This window comes from Gymnodraco acuticeps, unplaced genomic scaffold (assembly GCF_902827175.1).
Source record: "Gymnodraco acuticeps unplaced genomic scaffold, fGymAcu1.1, whole genome shotgun sequence".
NCBI lineage: Eukaryota > Metazoa > Chordata > Actinopteri > Perciformes > Bathydraconidae > Gymnodraco > Gymnodraco acuticeps.
Genome location: NW_022991117.1, coordinates 46,481 through 67,713, shown reverse-complemented (window position 1 = coordinate 67,713; position 21,233 = coordinate 46,481). Strand labels below are relative to the sequence as shown.

At 39.7% G+C, this 21,233-nt stretch overlaps 1 protein-coding gene and 1 long non-coding RNA gene across 2 annotated transcripts; both read left to right on the top strand.

The window, feature by feature from the left end:
- The first annotated feature begins 427 nt into the window (after positions 1–427).
- On the top strand, positions 428–20,951 carry LOC117560227 (B-cell receptor CD22-like). The gene is made up of 18 exons (XM_034237074.1): positions 428–569; positions 2,032–2,379; positions 2,500–2,730; positions 2,874–3,203; positions 3,858–4,085; positions 7,058–7,327; positions 9,212–9,472; positions 10,277–10,537; positions 11,298–11,379; positions 11,476–11,536; positions 12,800–13,023; positions 13,138–13,204; positions 14,994–15,083; positions 19,099–19,107; positions 19,254–19,445; positions 19,574–19,781; positions 20,327–20,519; positions 20,714–20,951. Exons 1-18 carry the CDS (start codon positions 515–517, stop codon positions 20,949–20,951), a joined length of 3,348 nt encoding a protein of 1,115 aa, XP_034092965.1. The 5' UTR covers positions 428–514.
- LOC117560221 lies at positions 14,423–15,228 on the top strand. Its single transcript, XR_004571132.1, has 3 exons — positions 14,423–14,554; positions 14,994–15,091; positions 15,186–15,228. It is a non-coding gene; the product is annotated as an uncharacterized LOC117560221 (long non-coding RNA).
- Positions 20,952–21,233: the final 282 nt, after the last annotated feature.

Below are 21,233 nucleotides of genomic sequence, written 5' to 3'. Positions count from 1 at the left end.
AGCAGATGTACAGTTTGACTGCAGCACAATGATTGGCTGCTGGAAATTGTGGTAAAATGTAATTAAAAGTGGACGCCCATAATTAGCTGATTATATGCAGTGGGATGAATACGGATGAAGAAGAAATTCTTACATTAATGATGATTTTTCACGATAAACCAACCATTCAGCGTGTTCGTCCATGTTTTTACACACATTGTGGCTTTAAGGATGGCAATGTTGAGCTGTCAGTCACCCATTTTCATACTGTAGATGTTTACAAGTTAATGCATTGTTTGCAAAACCACAGAGTTCTTCATTTTAACTATGTTTACCGTCTCCTGTATCTTGTAACTGTTAAGAGGAAGGAAACAAGGGCAGTTCTTAACACATTGATATATTGTTAACACAGCTGCACGAGTGACAGAGAAAACACCCTACTCGATGTACAAACGTTTTTGGTGACTCACTGACAAACAGTATTTCTCCTGTATGTGATCTACCTGATGGTTTATCAGAGACGTGAGGAGCAGCTATGAGTCTACCAGCAGCAGCGAGAGGATTTGTCGTCTTCCTTCTCGTCGTACAAGGTACTGTACATCTACATTTATATTGTAAGATAGTTGATGCAGCTCAGAAATACAGAGTGTTTGCACCATTTGGCATGGTACAACTATGTCTGTGTTGATGGAAATAATGACTGTAAATATTACAAAACAAGACTTTTTTTGTATTTAAATAATTGTTAATTAAAATGTATCGCTCAGTTGAACTTCCTCTTTCATCCTGCCGTCCTCACCACTTAACTTTAGCAAGTGTTTCTCAGCATTAGACATTCAGCTGTATTTGATAATGTAATGAATATAAGAAAGTTATAAGGAATAATCATCACACTTCAATCATCTCATCTTTTAGCGTATTGTTTTTCTTTTATTGCCAACAACTTTACTGTTTTCAGCTGCGCCCATTAACTGATCGCTCTTTCTCTCTTCATGACGGCCACAGTTTTGACCCTGAAGGTCAAGTGTGTGTGAAGGTGTGTGTCCGTGAATGCATGAACGTCTGTTTGCATGCACGTACATGATCGTAGCTTTTGCATTTTATTCATTTTTGCCTCCATTGGACGGTGAAAAGTGTAAAGACTTACTGGAAACAGGAAGAGAGATCTGGGTATGACATGCTAAAAAGGAACCGGGGCGATCACAGTAACAAGTTAGCTCTGTAACTCCCTGTCAGCGCAAGGTGCTATATGCAGCTTTTTTCAATTAATAGCCTCTTAAAACTCTACACTTCAGACATCACCGAAATAAGGATAGACAAAGTTACTGCAGCGTAAAGACGGGTACACAGTAGTATTTATCTGACAAAACAAGACTGAACATTGGATTTATGTTAAGAGTCATTTAGAAACATGACTTTAAATAAATGCTCATGTGGTTTAGTGGATATTGTTGCTTTGATAAATATCTAATTTCTGCAGAGAAGCCAGATGCTTTCTTGTACCTGACAATGAGACCTAGGTGCATCATGCAACGTTTGTGTCGACTTTTGCAAGAAATTAGCAGTTAATTACTTAGAAATAAACTTTCTGTCAGTTATTTGTTATCTTAATATCAGACGCCTCAATGTTCTGCTTTTCTTTGAAGTTTCCATTCACGCCCTGCAGCAGCCGGATCACTGAGAGAAAAGCAAGCCAGGAAAGAAGACTCATTGTTCTGATTCACACCCCCTAATATCTTATTCTCATCTTTTTCTAAGGTTCGAAATCTAAGTATTTATCTTAGTATTTATCAGGTAAATACTGCATTAAAGGTTAAATACACTGCTGCATGATGTCCTACGTCAACATTATATATGTTTTCGTGCCTCTGTTCACTGGAAACAACATTAAAACATTTAAAAGTATAAACCCAGTTAGAAACAAACATCAGAACATTCCTCTGTATGTAAATCAATATAATATAAAATAGTAAAAAGACGTGTTTGATAATGATAAGAAAGTCTGTCTACTGATGAGTCTGATGAATGTTTCTGATGTGCTCTGTGTTTCAGTGGTTCAGGGTCAGGATGTCTGGGGAGTGACTTACTCTTCTACTGAGATCTGTGCAGTGAAAGGATCAACAGTGGAGATAAGATGCAGCTACACATACCCATCTACATGGAAAGGTGGTGTTAACAGAGTTAAGAAAACATTCTGGTTTACTAAATGGAAAGGTGATGAACCTGTAGATCTGACCACAGACTCAGCGTATGCAGGTCGTTTAGAGGATCGCTGTGAAAACAACATCTGCACTCTGAGAATCAGAAACCTGAGAGAGAGCGACTCAGCTGTGTACAGGTTCAGGTTCACAACAAACCAAGACGTTTATGCTAGTGATCCAGTCACTCTGTCTGTCACAGGTAACACTTTGTTTGTAACTATGTAAGTCAGCTCAACATTTGGTCAACACTGCAGTGAATGTCAGTAAATCTACTACACGTACAATGACAGTTCAGTTTAACTCGTTTGTTCCCTCACAGGTCTCCAGGTGAAGGTGACCAAAGGCAGAAACTGCCATACAGGAAACTGTATATATGCTACCCTGAAGTGTCTCAGCAGTTGTCCTCCCACTTCTCGTCCTTCCTACATCTGGTACAAGAATGGACTGAAATCACCAAAACAAGGAGATTCTTTCTATGACTATTTCTATCCTAAAGAAAGCTATGCCTGTGCTGTTAAAGGATATGAGAATTCCCCCTCTCCTTCAGTGTGTGAGTTCACTTACAGTCTTCCACCAACATGATGCTATACCTTATTACATAAAAGGGAGACACTGTCCCCAGCAATACATTCAGCCTTGAGTTAAGGCAATTACATTTTCATAATAATTAACCAAAGATATTTCATTTTTCAGGTGTTAATGGTCAAGCCTGCAATACAGTGGCTTACAGTGAAAGAAGCATCTGTGCCTTCAAAGGATCCTCAGTGGACATTTCCTGCACGTACAGCAGTAATGCATATGTTCAATCTAAATTCTGGTTCAGTCCTGAGCGTAGAGATCAGGACCTTAGTACAGACTCCCAGTATGCAGGTCGTGTTCAGATCCTTGAAACAGAGAGAGGACGCTCCACTCTGAGGATTTCTGACCTGAGAGACTCAGATTCAGCTCAGTATCGCTTCAAATTCAAAACACCAAGCTTTGAATGGAGGAGTGATTTACCTGGTACCACTCTGACTGTCACAGGTACTGACCAACACACTGAGGAAAATACACCTACACTTTATACCTTCAAATACAGTCCTAAGCTCCTCGTCATCAGCCTCGCAGCTATTCAACAATGATTATGTTTACGATAACAAAGTTAACATTGCTGAATATCAAATTATTCCTAAACCACCAGCGTTAGAGATGTTTTGACCACACATTTGTTTACATTAAAAGTTTTAAGAGATGCATTTGACTTCAGAATGCAACATTTTGGTGGAAGATTTCTGTAATTCTTAATTATTGCAACAAAAAGTGAAATTGCAATTTCAGTTTTTTCTAATAAGGTGCATCCCTAGTTAGTAGGTTAGCACGATTGCGGCTAACATTGGAAGTCAGAGCAGTGCGCCGTTTCTTAATGTTTGTCACAAAAATTACGATATATATTTATGATTATCACTTTGCCCATGAGCCTGCATGATAAGGTGTAAATAGTAGTTTTGATATAGGAAAAGGTGTGTATATTGCAATATTTAAGATGTAAATGAATAACAGTTTAATGGGACTATTAAAAAAGACGGTGCTCTTCATCTATCAGCCCCCCACCCCTTACATAACAAATCCCAAATTAAACCGCTGGACCAAGTGATATAATATTGTGTCATTTCAAATGTTTATTTGACTCATATCCAGCTCTGCAGGTGCAGGTGATCACAGCAACAGTCCAGCAGTCTGATACCTTAGCAGAGCTGAAGTGTCACAGCAGCTGCAGTCCAGCTGGTGGTGTTTCTTACGTCTGGTTCAAGAACGGAGAGAAAATCCACACAACATCGATATCTTCTTATAAAGGCTTGCTTCACCACGCAGACAGGATCTCATGTGCTTTTGAAGGACATGAAGACTTCCCCTCTCCTGCAGTGTGTGAGTTTACTCATTACAATGACAATTTCAGAGGATTATTCTGAATCTGAATGCAGATGCCGCAGTTATATATAGAAAAAGAAAGCTTAACTACAGCCAGTAAAAAAGCCATCTTGGGTAAAGAGACACACAGATGACATAGATTTAGGTGGAGACCTCATTTTGAATAAAGAAGAGTTACAAACAAAACTAAATATCAACAATAACAGAAAATCATTTAGGCACCAAGAGACCCCACAAAGAAAGATATCATAAATTAGGTCATTCAAGGTTGCAGGTGCAAGATGAGACATTTTTGATTTTGCAAGCGCCTGCAACGTAATTTAATCTTGATGAGAGCCCACAAGATAATTGAAGGAGGTGAAAAAACAAAAGCAGCAGCTATGAGTTTAACTGCAGTGGATTTGTTGTCTTCCTCCTCTCTGTGAGACGTACTGTACGATCTGCATTTATATTGTAAGATAGTTCAAACCCTTTAGAAATACAGCACCATTTAGCATGGTAATACTATGTCTGTATGGATGGAAATAATGACTATACATACAGTACCTACATTAACAAACAACACATGCTTTAGATAATTGCCAATTCATCGCTGTGTTGAACTTCCTCTATCGTCCTGCAGTCCTCAACATAACTTTAAATGAATGTTGTTTAGTGGATATTGTAGCTTTGATAAATATCTAGATAGTTCTGCAGAGATGCCAGATGCTTTCCTTCGGTCAATGAGATATAGCAGGTGCAACATACAGGAAGTAATCAATGTTTTTGTTGACTTGAAAGCAATTAGCAGTCGAATACTTAAAAATAAACTCTCTCAGTAATTTGTTATCTTAGTTGTACACGTGTCAATGTTCTGCTTTTCTTTAAAGTTTCCATTCACACCCTGCAGCCTTTCCACAGAGAAACACCCAACATAGCAAAGAAGACTCTTTTTATGTACCACACCCTCTAATATGTATTCATTTATTTTGTCTAAGAAATACTGTGTTAAGGTTTTGTCCTGCCTCAGTGCACTAACATCACTAGTACCTCATTCACACCAATGGCGTTTCGGGGCCGGTTCGGAGCTGGAGCTTGAAAAGCACCGTGTTTTCCTGTTCGCACCGCAGCGGAGCAGCCTCTTAGCTCCAGAATCCGGTTCGTTTCAAGCACCAAAAAATGGTCCGATCAGAGCAAAAGCACCGCATACGTCACGCTTACGTCGAGGCGGGGGCAGAGACAGATCAACTCCTGAAGAACAACAAAAAGCCCGCGTTTTATCCAGTTTGTACACAACGATGGAGAAACTTAACAAGAGTTTCAGAGTTTCAGTGTTTCTGCCATAGACTGTATAAAGGTTTCTGCTCATGGTGAAGCAACGTGTCTGCGTGTTAAGGTGGAACCTGAGCATTCACGTTGATCACCTCTCATTATAACTCATTATAAATCTATAAAACTATAAATATCAAACTTTAGTTCACGTGTTCATTTGAGAACAGCTGTTACATACCTGGGTGAAGGTTACAGTTCATTTAAATGAAAGATACAACGTTACTCCACACTCATGGTTCAGTCCACCTTAAGAAATAAGACCGACCTCGGAAGCAGTTGTGTTTTAAAAAAACCTTTATTGACACGAGTACACTTTTTTATAAGAATATAGTCTAACTCTAAACCACAGAAATGACTCCGGAAAAGCTGCAGATAGAGCCATAAGAAATGAATGTAACTGATTTCATCCGCGCGGTTTGGCTTTATGAAGCAGGCACGCAAACGGTTACGTCATGACGCAAACGATAACGCAACGACGCATTACCAGTCGGACTCTGGGCGGTGTGAAAAGAGCCAGAGCTAAACCGAAGAACCGGTTCTGAACCTGAAAAGCTCTAGCACGGAGCTTGAACCGGAGTTGCGTTGGTGTGAATGAGGTAGTATGCGGCTTTCACACCAGCGCTTTTCCCTTTCTAGCTCCGAGCGGGAGCTTTTCTGGTTCAGCTCCGGTTTCCCTTTTCTGCTCCCGCTCTGTTCACACCGCCCAGAGCTGCCGCTGCTGCGTCATGACGTCACCGTTTACGTGCCTGCTTCATAAAATCCAAACCGCGGAAATCCCTCACATCGACAACAACAACAATGGCCGATTGTATTGAAGCGCTGTTCGCTTTGGTTATCCTCTTACGAAACGACATGGAAGGCATCGGACGACTTTACTTGGAACTTTACAAACATCACATGCGAAATGCAAGACTTATTTGTGGTCTTCAGCATCAACGACGAATCTGCCCCTGCCCCCGCCCCCGCCTCGACGTAAGAGAGACGTAAGCGACGCCGCCTCTTAGCTCCGAAGCTCTTGCCTCTACACCGAAAAATGTTTGGAGCTGGAAGTTAACCGGATGCCGGAGCTAAGAGGTGGCGCCACTGCGGTGTGAACAGGAAAAACCAGTACTTTTCAGGCTCCAGCTTCGAGTCCGAGCTGAAAACGCGTTGGTGTGAAAGGGGCATTATACTCATAACTCTATACCTCAGACACTATGGCATAACATGGAAACAACACTAAAACTATATTCACAATATATTTAACCCATTAAGGTAAATTATTATAATATGAACAATGTAAGAAAAACCTTTAATACTGAGTTTTGTAGCGTTCCCCCAAGCTCCTCAACCCAAAAACAGGTTAAGGAGGTGAAAAAACAATAAGATAATTACAAATAAATGAAACAAGGTTCTCATACATTTTAGTTTGTAGTGATTAACATCACAGTCTTCATCCGTTGCCCTGTATCGACTAAAAATCAAGTGTACCTTATTGTGGTGTAAAGTTTCAATGTTGTGCACGTTTTGGACAAAGGTTAAATCCGTCCAACAAGCATTTTGTCAAACCATGTTCGAAGTCCAAAATGTAGCTACATTTAGTGTTCAATAATGTAGATACCCTTTGTGCTAATCTAGTGAGCAACACATTCTTAATATTGTTAACACATCTCTTCCAGACTCTCCAAAGCTCCCCTCTGTGTCAGTGAGTCCCTCTGCTGAGATACAGGAGGGCAGTTCAGTGACTCTGACCTGTAGCAGTGATGCTAACCCAGCAGCTAACTACACCTGGTACAAGAGGAATAGAAAAGAATACCTTCCTCTTTTAAAAAAAGAACCAAAGCTTGTCTTCAGCTCCATCAATTCCTCTGACTCTGGACAGTACTGCTGTACAGCTGGGAACAAGCTGGGGACGAAGGCATCTAAAGACATCTCTATTGATGTGAATTGTGAGTAATTGTTGTTAGTTTCTTATATCTACTTGCTATACATTTAGAGTCTGGTGTAATTCACCGAGAAGCTTCAGGAGATTATAGAAGCTTTGTCCGGTTTAAAGTCCCAGAATCAAACAATGAGCCATCCATTTATCACTCCACCTTCAAAGTCTAAAATGCATCTACACAGCTATTCACATTTTGTGATTGAAATACTCTGTACAACATGTACTACGTGAGAATCAACTTCACCGAGGGTAATCTTTGCTGAACCCCAACCCCCCCCCGCCCCCGGGCGGAAAAACGCATCATCTGCAGGACACAGCGTCTGAGGGCATCTTAATATTTAATAAACTATGAATATTTTATATCCATGTAACGGGAAGAAACTCAGCTAACTGATCTTTTTTCTTCTTCTTTCAAATATATAAAATCTACATTGATTCTGACTTTTCTACATCCAACTCACAGGTTTATTATTACTTTGAGAAAAAAGATTATTAATTTTCCCCTTTTTAGAAATGTAGTTATGGTCATTTTTTTTGTCATTGTCATTTTGTACCCTGTACAACATGTACTACATGAGAAACAACATCACTTAGGGTAATCTTTGTTAACACATTTCTATTCAAGAACTGGAGCAGAACTTTCCCATAACTGGGCAAAGGTGTAAATCCAAGAAAGATCAATGCACAGTACTGCCCACATGGAAGAAAGGCTGATTATATTATTAGCAGAAGAAAGTCAGAATGAGCAGCTGCAGTGGGGCAAGCCTCAGTAACATCAGTAATCATAGGAGGGCTTCTCATCCTCTTTTGACCTGAGGCTTCAGTAAAAGTCCGGTCTGTGTGTAAGGACAGCTCTGTCGGATGCCTTATTATGGTGTCAGTTATTTCAGTATTTACAGTGGGTGTCAGTTAATTCATTATGTGGTGACTATTGCCACTCAATATCACCTGGGATTGACCAAACTGGGTTTAACTAATTGGACGCGTGTAATCTCCAAGTATGACGAAGTGTAGCTTTCAATATCTTTTATTTTCAAAGAAAACAGCGTGTTCACAGACATGCTAAAAAAACGATTGCTCTCCCAGTCACAATCAATGCACCTGTGCCTGGAGATCACTTGTATGCTGTTGCCCCATTACGCCATCTAGTGTTCAAATAACAAAACATATAAACCATTCTAATGGGCGCAACACATATCATGTCTGATAAATATCCAAGCATACAGTATACTAATACTACAAATGCAAATACTGTGACTCTGGCATAAAATGGGCTATGGACTAGTGTTTACATTTTAAATTCTATATGTGCTATAGATGAATATTCATCCTGACCGTGGCCACTCAACAACTCATTATTTCAATGTACATTTGGAAATGTGTCTTTCTTATATCCTTCCAGTTGTGTGTATAAAACCGCAGGAGGTCAGTCTCCTAACCGTTTTTGCTAATCTAGTAAGCAACACATTGTCTTGGATGCAACTGGTGCAGTGTTAAACCAAATGTAAAGTACATGCATAGCCTTTCTAAGTAAAGCCATAACATATTGCAATCACTTTTGTTATTGCAACATTTGAAGTCCCAGACGCACATTGCTACACAAACTGTGTTTGTCTTCAGTGTGAGGAGATTTTGAGTCACTTAACATTGTTGTGATGCATCTTCTTCAAAAAGATGAGGCCATGAAGAGAAAACTTGTGGCCAAATGTCATCGTCAGGTCTATCAGGAAATATTTTAATCTGCCATCTTTGCAGATTTGATAACACCCTGTCTCATGGAGCAGGGTTTCTATTGTAGATGGAAGTGAAGTGAGCTTAATCGTTGTGTTGCTGCTTCTGGTTTGTTGTAGCCATATGCCCACAAAACTGGTTTCTCTCTTTTGTCCTCCAGATGCTCCAAAGACTTCCTCTGTGTCAGCGAGTCCCTCTGCTAAAATAGAGATTGGCAAATCATTGCAGCTGACCTGTAAAGGTGGCGCTAATCCAGCAGCTAACTACACCTGGTACAAGGACAATCAAACACTGCCTTGGGGGTCAAAAGACATTCATCAACTCGTCTCTATCACCTTAGAGGACAAAGGGAACTACCACTGTGAGTCTAAGAATAAGTACGGCCAGATCAACTCGACATCAGTACACATAGATGTCCAATGTAAGTACAAAACATCAACAAGTCACCTAATATACATGTGTTGAGTAGAGATGGTGATTGTTAACCTGTGATGATCTTTCCCTGGTAAAAACATTATCTAAAATAAATTCATAAAGCACGTCTATCACCTTTTGATGTCTAACATATTCACATGCCATGTGTACGTTAAAAAAGGTTTGTGATCCCTTGAGTCATTCCTCGAGTCCATGCCAGCTTGGAAGCAATACCTCTAAAAAGAGTTGGATTTCATGTCATGCTACTATGTCACTGTTACTTCTAAGGTTTCATTTGTTTTAGTCCAAAATGCCTCTGTCTTTGATAAAGGGATGACTCTTTATTGGCTGCAGCTGAAGGATTTACGCCATTCATGACATGAGCTCTCCATACTTTACTCTGTGATTTGCCTACTTGGCTTTCTTTATGTAAATCTTAGGGATGAACACATTTTTCATTTTTCTAGTTTCATTTGTTTGGTCCTCTTATGTCTGCTGAGAGAGTAAACCAACGTTTCAATCAAATGAACTGTGGCTTTCAACTAAGGATACGACTCGAGCTAAGTGGCACAATCTTTGCAGGAACAATGTACACATCGTAGGATCAAGAACATGTGTTTGCTGCTAATAGATTGATTGACTAACGATCTTATCAATCTCCTAAAATATTGCATAGTACACAATCTAGATTGCAGTGCTCAGGTCAAAAACAAGGCCACTTTGTTTCCCCTTCCGCACACCTTGATGATATCAAGTGGGGAATTAGTAGATCTACTTTACTAAAGATACACTTCTACACATTCTCTTCCAGATGCTCCAAAGCTTCCCTCTGTGTCAGTGAGTCCCTCTGCTGAGATAGAGGAGGGCAGTTCAGTGACTCTGACCTGTAGCAGTGATGCTAACCCAGCAGCTAACTACACCTGGTACAAGAGGAATGAAGACTCTCCAAAAGCTTCAGGACAGATCTTCAACATCACTGACTTCAGAGCTGAACACAGTGGGAGTTATTACTGTGTAACCCAGAACAAAATAGGACGTCTTAACTCTACCTTACATCTGTCTATTGTGGCAGGTAAATCATTTCACACCACAGGACCTCCCAAGAGGCACAGCAACTTTAGCACTACAATTCTTTGAAGATCCAAGATGCAATTAACTGTTACACTCTCTGGACAGAATTTTTATTTTGAATTCTAAATCTGAGGTTTGCTACTCGAAGTTGCCGGACTTTTTGTGATAATTTCAAGCACCCACATAGTCTACTTCCCCTCTCTGCTAAGCCACAGGCATCGACAACAACCTCTGCATTACTCTGCATTGGGTTGTCAACCAGTACAACCAATCTATATTTATGTTTGCCTTACCATTGGTCATCTTGCTAAAGTGAGGCTTTTTGACTACTTGCAAGTCTTCCAACACTCTCTGCTCTCCCAGTCGAGGTCAGCACTTCTTCACTTTTAACAAGATGCTAGGAAAGGTCTTGCCTCCCTTTTTTCAGTCACCTGACAGATTGCCAGAATGTCATCGAGTCCCTCTCTTTGGCATCGAAAACTATAGTTTCCCAAATGTTCCATGAAATATTTGTGGGCAGCATTCCTGATAAGGTGATTAACCTCATCACTAAGTTGGGATCAACTGACTGCTCTGCTAAAGAATCCAAGACAGAGATTTGAACAATTGAGTGCAAAGTCAACTATTAATCGTTAGTCTGGGGGGCGCCAATATCAACGGTTGTTTCCGTTTTAAAAACACCCTTGTGCTGTTGATCATTTATGGGATGCAAAAGCAAAAACTCAAATGTAATATAAAAGCTAATTGTCACTGTTTCCCAGGTTCAATGAAATCAGTCGCTGCTGGATCAATAACTGCTGTTATTGTGGGTATCATATTCCTCATTGCCTTTCTGTTGATTAGGTAAGCAGTTCAGTTTTACTTTGATTACGTTCAGTTATGCTTCACAGTTATTTAATGTTAAGATTAATTTTTTTGTTAATTCACTTTGTTTTCCAGAAGAAAGAGGTCCTCGAAACCAACCACGGAAGCTGGAGAGAGACCAGACAACGACGCTCAGGTGAGAAAGCAGATTTCAGGTGTCACTAAGGGTCAACCCTCATCTGCAAACTCATTTGAACAGTGCATCATGTCCCAGTTTGGAAACGTCCTTTTCCCAAACTAAACGTGACTCAGGAGGTGGAGTGAGTCATCCATTAATCACAGTGTTGAGGCTTTGATCCCTGTCTGTGTGTTTAAAGACCAAAATAAATGTAATCAAGATGCTCTTCATGGGCCATGTAGTACTTTTTCGGTGAAGCTTTGTCGCCATCTGTGTGTGAGTTTGGTGAATGAGAGGCCTTTTTGCAGTGCTTACCAGTGTGCAGGTGATTACCATTCAGTACCTATCATACTTTCTTTTTTCCTCCTGTTAAATTCAATTTGATAAATCCATAGCTATGCTTTTGTCTTTTCAAACTGTGTCATACGGTTATCAACATTATGTGTAAGGTGTCTTTGGTCTTTCCATTGCTTGGGATGTAAACCTTTCCATACATGTAAGCATTTTTTAAATATTGGGGGATACAATGACAATAACAGAAGTGATCTCAAAGCAAGCAGCCACCTCAGGTCTGAAAGATTAATCCAATGCCAAAGTGCCTTAAGGCTGCATTCTTTCCAATGGCCAGCAGAGAGCGAATCCACTGGCTATAACACAGCATCTGATTGTGTAGAATTCTATGAGAAAATGACCCTACTTTTAACATGATTTATTTACCTCAGTATATGTTTTCCTGATGAGTTTATGGTCTTACTTGATGATTTAAAGTCTTCTTTAATACAGCACAACTGATGTGTTGTAAGTTATGGTCCCATTTAGAGTATATTAGCAAAAAGGTGACTTGTTATCAAAAAACATAATGTTGTCCACAATTGTTTTTTTACAACTTGAACCAATTTGCAGTCCTAAAAAAAGTTTTTGTAATATGTTTTTTGTTCAGAATAGAACAGAACATTGAGGTGGCAGTGGGCAAAATACCAAATTCAAGGCTTCAACACCATAATTAGCCAAATTCATATTGATCATGTCAACTTCTTAAATACAGTTTATGCCTCAAACCTTTTAATCACTTTTAGACTTTGAAAATTGCACTTGACTTTGAAAGATGAGGACATTTAATAAATCGAGGAGTTTTTGGTGGCTGATTTGGAATTTTTAAATGTACTGAAATTGCAAAGAAGCCCCATTGCAAAAGTAATGGTGATTGTGTCTTAAAGGCCAATCTATGAGACACTAACCACTAGAAATATATGTTGTTTGTCTTTGTGATGTTTCCTTCAGGTACGCATGTATGACCGCCCTTCAGCTGAAGTACAGAATGCAACACCAGAGCCGGAGGCCGAGGTTTGCTATGCCAGCGCGAGATTCATTCAAAACCAGGAAGATGCTCTCTACTCCAACATCAAGCCCGCTCATCTCCGCAGACACAAGAAGGACGAGAAGGACAAGGAGGAAGATGTTGTGTACTCTACTCTCACATTTAAAGGTCACAGTGCTACTGCAGAGTGAGTAAAAGATCCTCTTTCTTTGCTACATAAAGTTATTATGTTGTTTCATCCTTCTTTACAAAAACATGTTCTTAGTCATTAATGTGAGTTTATAATTTGCTTTATCAACAGATCAGAACGTCATGAGGCTGCGGACGATCCATCTGCATTGTACAGCGTAGTCAACAAAAAACCAAGAGTATTGACATAACATCTGTGTTCTCTTCAACAGTGCTCAAACTGTTTAAACACACATATAAATATAAGGTCTGCTGGATTACTAGTATCATGTAGCTAACGTATGCTGAAGCTTGTAATTTATAAATTCCAAGACAGAAAACTATTTTTAAGCTTCTCAAAGTAGCCCACATTTCTCTATGTACAATATATATTTAACATCATCTTTTTCTGCTCTGATGTTCAGTTTAATTGCCTTTTTATTGTTTAACATGTTGATAATATTCATTTTATTCATATTTAACTTCTGCTTCATTGTCATCATAAGTTAGTGTTTTGTTAAACATTTTTTTGTAATTTGTAAAACTGATTTGATGTCACTGATGTGTATTGTTTGTAAGTAACCATATCATTAAATAAAGTTATTCAGTTCATTACCTGTTACTGATTGTCAACATTTCTAAGCCAGGTGTTTAATGTTTAAGTGACGAGGGAGCCAGAGGGACATCCTAATAGTTTCATAAGGGGCTTCATCTCAAAACAGTGTATTATTATGAACGCCTAATGTGACTATGACTACATTGGTGAGAGCTATGATGGCTCATGGATGTCTATAAATCAAAGGGGCGGAGGTTCAGTCCCCTGCAGTCAACATGTCAAACTGTCCTTTGGCAAGATTTATAAGCCACATTGGGTCCTGCATGTCTACCGTATTGTAGGTAGGTTGCTTTGGATAAAAGTGTCAGCTAAATTACATTTAACGTAAGTAATACTGACAGTATTAGCATCACAGTATACTTGAAGAACTAAATGAAAAGTACTGGGGAGAGTTGTTTCATTACGTATTTGTATTGCTCCTTAGGCATAACAATCAAGATTTAACCTTTTTTCCCAGTTTTTTCAAAGATATTTTTAAATGTCAACTCTGCTGGACAGGATGTGTTTTTGTTTTCCACTGAATAAATATTTTTATAAACAAATGAATAAAATGATGAATAAAGATGTGCAAACTTAAAGGGGACCTATCATGCAACATGCACTTTTTTATATCTTTTATACATAAATAGGTGTCCCCGGTGTGTCGGGGAACTCACGCAGCGTCAGAAAATAAAACCCTTTTTCTTTTCCTTAAATCCCCAATGATCATGAACATCACCAGGTTGGTTCTGGGGGTTCTGGTGCTGATTCCTCTGCCCCTTTTCTTTCTCTGTATGAGGTAACTCTTTAAATACATAATCATATCCAGCATTGATATGTTCCCCTGTGTACTGACTCTCATATTTATAAATCTGTTTGTTTTTGGATTAAATTCAGGAAGAAGAATGCTTCGAGCTCCACCACTGAAGTGAATGAACCCATAGAGACTGTGGAGGTGAGACAGCGACAGATTGTTCTATAGCATCTGGTTATTAACTGTTAATAAACAAGGTCACATATCACATATTCATTACTTGGTTTCATAATTTTAGTTTAAAGTGGACCTATCATGCAACCTCTCATTCCCCTGATAGGTGGAGAGTTGGCCATATAGGCGGAGCTCCTCATTTCTGACGTCAGAGATATTTCAAATCTGGATCAGTCTGTATCAGATCTGTTGCAGCCCCGTTTTTAGAGATTTGGGTATGGAAGAAAAGAGAGAGGGTTGTGTTTTCTGACACTTGGTGAGTTCCCTGACACACCGGGGGCACATATTCATGTATAAAAGATGTACAAAAGTGCATTTTGCATGATAGGTCCCCTTTAATATAAAATATAATTGTATTTCTCTCAAATGATGGCCTCTGACTCTCCTCTCGTTGTCTCTCCATCAGTTGGACCCTTGTTCTGTGTATGAGAACGTCTCAGACCTGAACATGGTCTCTGCAGAACAGACAGAAGAACCAGAGGAGCAGGAGGACCTGGTCTGAAGGTCAGCAAGCTCTCACTCAGCTGTATTTATGAAAACAAACCCAAAACAACTTCCTGAGAAATAACTCACCAGAAATGTACATGATTTATTTTAGATGCATCAAACCAGAGGGAGACTCACCTGGATGAAACAGAGAGAAGTGAAACATTTACCCTCAGGTTTCCATGGTGTTAAGTAACAGTAGGTAGGAGTGAAAGCAGTCAGAAACAACATGTAGCAGGAGATGGAGTAAAATGTGTATTTTAATGTAAAGTGTATACACACACTTTACTGCAAGAGTGGGGGTGTAAACAGATGTGCATCAGCTTACATTTAGCATCCTAACTACTTTTATTTTCAGTATTCCTTCAATGTGTATATTTTATAATGAAAATGTCATGGAAAAGTAAAATTGGGGAAAAACAGAAAGAAAGACAGTATTTGCACTTATGTCCCCATAAGGGAGGCGACTCCCCACACGTGAGTCTGTAAACAGATGTAGGTCCCCACAAGGTTCGTAATGCTAGATCACACACACACAAACACACACACAAACACACACACACACACACACACACACACACACACACACACACAGGTTGATTCTTCAAACACCTTACTTATTGTTGAATTCTGATCCTCATATTAATCCATTCATTCCACCTTTCCAAATATGTATACGTATAGATGTCTTATTTTTGTATTTCTAAAATGATGCTTACATTTGACTCCTTGTTGTTAAATGAAGGTTAAACCAGTTCCTCATTCTCTTTCTCACAGCTGTTCTTCTAAGCATCCTTTATACATATCTGTAACTTGCTTCTTCCTCTTTTAAAACATGTTTTAAGTTCTTCTTTAAACCTCATCATAGATTGTGCTTCAATGTTTAATCAGACAGTACATCTTGAAAATGTGACTGCTATTGGTTTCCTTCTCTTTTCTGAATTGTTATAGAGTCTAAAGTGTAAACAACTATACAAATGAACCTGAGTTTAATTTTAATCCTTTTTCAAGCTTTTGGAAAAGTAATCTTGCTGTTTTCCAGAGACCAATATGTTAGGTTGTCCGTCTGTAACGTAACTGTCCACTGTGCCATTTGTATCAATTGAGAGTTAATAAATATACATTAAAAAAGTGATAAATGTCTATGTTAAGCTTGGCTGAATATTCTCTGTATGAATTATATTGATATTAACACTAAAAATCAAAGGTCAGCAGATCCAGTTCAGTCCTCATCAGGCATCATTTATAAGACAGCAGCAGTTTGTTATTAGCAAATGATTAAAAGACAGGATTTCTCACAAAGATCTGGAAATTTCCATCAAAGTGCGTTCAAAAATATGAAGTGTAGAGGGCAAGGGTTCATCTTTGAACAAATATGGTCTTATAAGAGTTTCTGGTAAAGCATCAGAAAGACAGGTTGGTTAGTCACACTTCTACTGAGATCCGTGCACACCCTGCACCTCAGACCATAATTAGGGATGCACGATATTGTTTTTTTGAAACCGATACCGATAACTTCCTGCTTCTCAAGACCGATACTGATAACCGATACAAAAAAAATGTACACCACTAATTATTTTAACGCGATTAACGCATGTGTATTTTTTTTCCTCGGCCGCCCCGTAGTTTCAGAGCGCATCGAGTTTAAAATACCATCTACAAGCTGATGCTGACAGCCCCGCTCCTGCCGCCCGCTTGTGGCAGACCACACTTCCACGCTCACCGGCAGGCACCGACTGGCTATTGGGAGGACCGGGAGGGTGTGTGTATGTGTGGCCCGAGCGAGCGAGAGAGAGACCTTACGTGCATTGTTGTTGTTAGCATCTGGTGCTAGCTAGCTGCGCTAACGGATATAAGGAGCTGTTTAAATGAAAACAGAGGAGCGACATTTCGCCACAACTGCGCCGAGCACTTGACTTTATGCAGGAAGCCAGACAGTGGGACATTGTACGAAAAGTCAGCACACTCAGCACGGATAGTGCGCAACATGATTGCAGCGTCCAGGCAGCTCCCGTTCGAGCATATGCCTTGAGTTGCACATAGCTCCAACGCCCATACCACCGACGACATGTTTGTTTACTGTCCTGGCTTCACGGCCGCACACCATTTACGTCACAGCCAGGCATGAGTTAGGGAGCGCTGGATTTGTGAACAACTCCCTTCTTCCTAAACCACTAATACCACAGTACTGGCAAAACGGGAGGAGCCGAGTGAAAAACAAGCGCCCCTCATCCCAATCCACCCACACCGCAGTATGTTTTCTTTTTTTTTACCCAAAAAATATATTGTATATTATCGGGGCTATTAATACTGGTATCGGGTTTATCGGGATGACGTCATAATTCCTAATATCGGACCGATAATTATCGGACCGATAATTATCGTGCATCCCTAACCATAATACTACAGGTGAAGAGCAAATCTAACTGTCGTGGCTTCCTTCCTTATTTTCCATCAAGCCACTAGACGCCTTAAACAGACATTTCTAACTTGTTTCCTTTCCTTTACACTTGTGTTACTCACAGTTGATGAGTTGCTTGGCATCCGATGGTGGGATGATATTGTGCAATACTCAAAATAAAATAACAAGCTTTTTACACAAAGAAAACAGGCCTTTACAATAGTCAAAACAATAGAGGCAAAACTCAACTAAAACAATAAGCAACTTAGGTATTCTTTCTTGCTGTCTTTCTATGTTAAGGCTGGTATCACTTTGTAACTTAAAGGAATGTCACGATTAGGTGGCCTTTTTTATAAAATACTTGCTCTAACACCAACATCAATGATGATTTTTCACAACAAAACAACCATGCACTGTGTTAGTTCCTGTTTTAAGGATCAGTGGGGCTTCAGGGATGCCCATGTCCAGTTGTTTGAATGCATCGTTTGCAAAACCATAGCAGGAATAAGTTCTTCATTTTAACCTAAAGCCTTTTTTAAAGCATCTCTATTTTCAAACTGAAAAGAGGAAGGGATCCCCAGCAGTTTTTTAGCACATTGACATAGTAACAGAGGAAACGTCCCATTTCTCTTGTATGTGATACCTGATTTATCAGAGACGTGAGGAGCAGCTATGAGTTTACCAGCGAGAGGATTTGTCGTCTTCCTTCTCTCTACACAAGGTACTGTACATCTCTTTCTATTTGAAGGCAGTGAATGCACCTCAGAAATGCAGAAGATGCTAAGTTTATGAAAAAATTTAAAATAGTGTTGAAGATTTTGATGGGGCACAAGTATTGTCCCCAGCTGTGTCTTGTCTCTTGATTGATCATGTATGTATTTAAGTTCTGGTTTGGTGGGTTCTTTTTTCTTTTAGTACTTGTTGGTTTCTACCCCTGGGCCGTCAGGCTGCTCAACCACCACACATAATGCAATAACTGTAACCATTCTCACACATACACACACTTTTAAATGCACTTTATATACTATTTTTTATATCAATATTTTTAACTATTTATTCCCCGTATGATTGTATGTTGTCTGTCCTATTGCCGTGTTTTTTAGTGTTATGTATTTGTTTGTATTTTTTGCACACCGGGACAGAGTTGCACTCTGAATCTCGTTATACTCTGTGTATAATGACAACAAAAGGCTTTAACTTAACTTTAACTTTATCCAGTTGCCCTGAATAAAGTTTATTTTCAGTTAAAACATTCGTCTGTCTGCACTTAGCAGACCCTCACCCTGCGCTGCTCAACCTTAACAATAGGACCTGCAATTTTATGATGATTCAACCTCAACCCTAGGCTCAGTTTAGTCAAATAAATCAACAGGGGGCGCTCATGTAGCTCACCTGTTAGAGAAAGCCATGTATCAAAAGGGGGTCCATCCAATGAAGGCAAAACGATAGAAATAATATAAAACTGCAATAAAACAGTCAGAGTTTTACCCTACAATTTACTTGGATAGCGTTGGAGAATATGTAGCTGTGAGAAATGTGGACTAAGCAGCTTCACCAATGAAAATGTGTCTCCTTGATGTTGATATGAGTCTAATGAATGTTTCTGGTGTGCTCTGTGTTTCAGTGGCTCAGGGTCAGAAAGACTGGGGAGTGACTTACTCTTCTACTGAGATCTGTGCAGTGAAAGGATCAACAGTGGAGATAAGATGCAGCTACAGATACCCATCTAGATGGAGAGGCATAGTTAACAGAGTTAAGAAAACATTCTGGTTTAAACAGAAAGGTGGTGAACCTGTAGATCTGACCACAGACTCAGAGTATGCAGGTCGTGTAGAACACCTCTGTGAAAACAACATCTGCACTCTGAGAATCAAAGACCTGATAGAGAGCGACTCAGCTGAGTACAAGTTCAGATTCGCCACAAACTATGATGAGTTTGTGGCGAATCTGGAGTCACTTTGTCTGTCACAGGTAACACTCATCTTTTATATTTCCAAATGTTCAGTAGCTCAAAATAATATCATTGAGCGGTGTGGTTTTTGCACGTATGTTGAGAGTTTTGTCGTTCCTGTTTCTTCTTCATAAATCCAGATCTCCAGTTGAAGGTGAGCAGAGCGTATTCAGGCCAGGCAGAGCTGAAGTGTCACACCAGCTGTCGGGCACCTGATAATACTTCCTACATCTGGTACAAGAATGGAGAGGAACTTTGGACAGGAATATCTTACTCTGGTTTAGTCAACTTTGGTTCAGCAGACATCTATTCCTGTGCTTTAAACGGACAAGAGAATCACCGTTCTCCTTCAGTGTGTGAGTTCACTGCACTGTTTTAAAGAGGACATTTTATGCTCATTCTCAGGTTCATATTTGTATTTCCTGTCTCTACTGGGAAATGTCTCCATGCTTTAATGTTCAAAAAGCTCTTTATTGTTCTCATACTGTCCGTGCTGCAGCACCTCTTTTCACCCTCTGTCTGAAACCAGAGCCCAGTCTGCTCTGATTGGTTAGCTGGCCGGCTCTGTTGTGATTGGTCAACCGCTTAGAGATGTCCCGCTCCTTAGCCAATCACGTACAAGGTGTTGGAGCGCAAGCGCTCTCCCTGATGGAGATAAACTCCCTCTGCAGGAACACAGGGATTTTAGCTTTTGCAGACCATTTACATGCACTCAAATCTATATGACACACTACAGGAAAGAGAAACCCCCAAAAGCATAACAGGGCCTCTTTAACCTCTTCTGTTTTTGCACTTTGTCATTATCGTTAAGGTTTGCTTCCTCTTTTTAGGGGGCACTAAAGAAAAGCTAGTTTGATTTTGCCTTTACAGTAAAAGTGATATTTCTACTCATCTCCTCCAGATGCTCCAAAGCCTCCCTCTGTGTCAGTGAGTCCCTCTGCTGAGATAGAGGAGGGCAGTTCAGTGACTCTGACCTGTAGCAGTGATGCTAACCCAGCAGCTAACTACACCTGGTACAAGAAAAATGGCTTAATATATTCCAGTGAAGAATATCAGATTGTCTTCAGCTCTATCTATTCCTCTGACTCTGGAGAGTATTTCTGTTCAGCTGAGAACGAGCTGGGGAGGAGGACATCTGAAAATTACTTTATTGATGTGAAATGTGAGTCAAACAACTTATTTAAAGGTTTAATCTGTCCATTTATGGCATGGGAAGGTTGTACTATTCATTACTACTTGTTCAGCTCTATTATTTTATGATTGAGTTTTGTTACCACATTTCCTCCAGATGCTCCAAAGCCTCCCTCTGTGTCAGTGAGTCTCTCTGCTGGGATGATGCTAACCCAGCAGCTAAATACACCTGGTACAAGGATGAAACTTCATACTCTTCTATTCTGAATGAAGAACCACAGCTTGTCTTCAGCTCCATGCAGGCCTCTGACTCTGGAGAGTATTTCTGTACAGCTGAGAACAAGCTGGGGAGGAGGACATCGGAAAAGTTGTTTATTGATGTGAAATGTGAGTGAAACAGTTCATTATAAGGTTCAATCTACAGGGGGATATTTTACTGATCATAACTACAAACTTCCCTCAGCTATTCTCGGCTATCAGTCGGATACAATTCACTGAGCAGCCTCAGGAGATTTTAGGAGTTGTATGCCCATGGAAAAAACTGAAACTTTGACTTTAATTAAATATATTATGTCAACAAAGGTCACATAACTGTATTAGGTCAGATTATTATATTAAGTTGAACCTAATATTTTGAATTTCAACGTAATATTATTGCATTCAGTTATCCTGATACA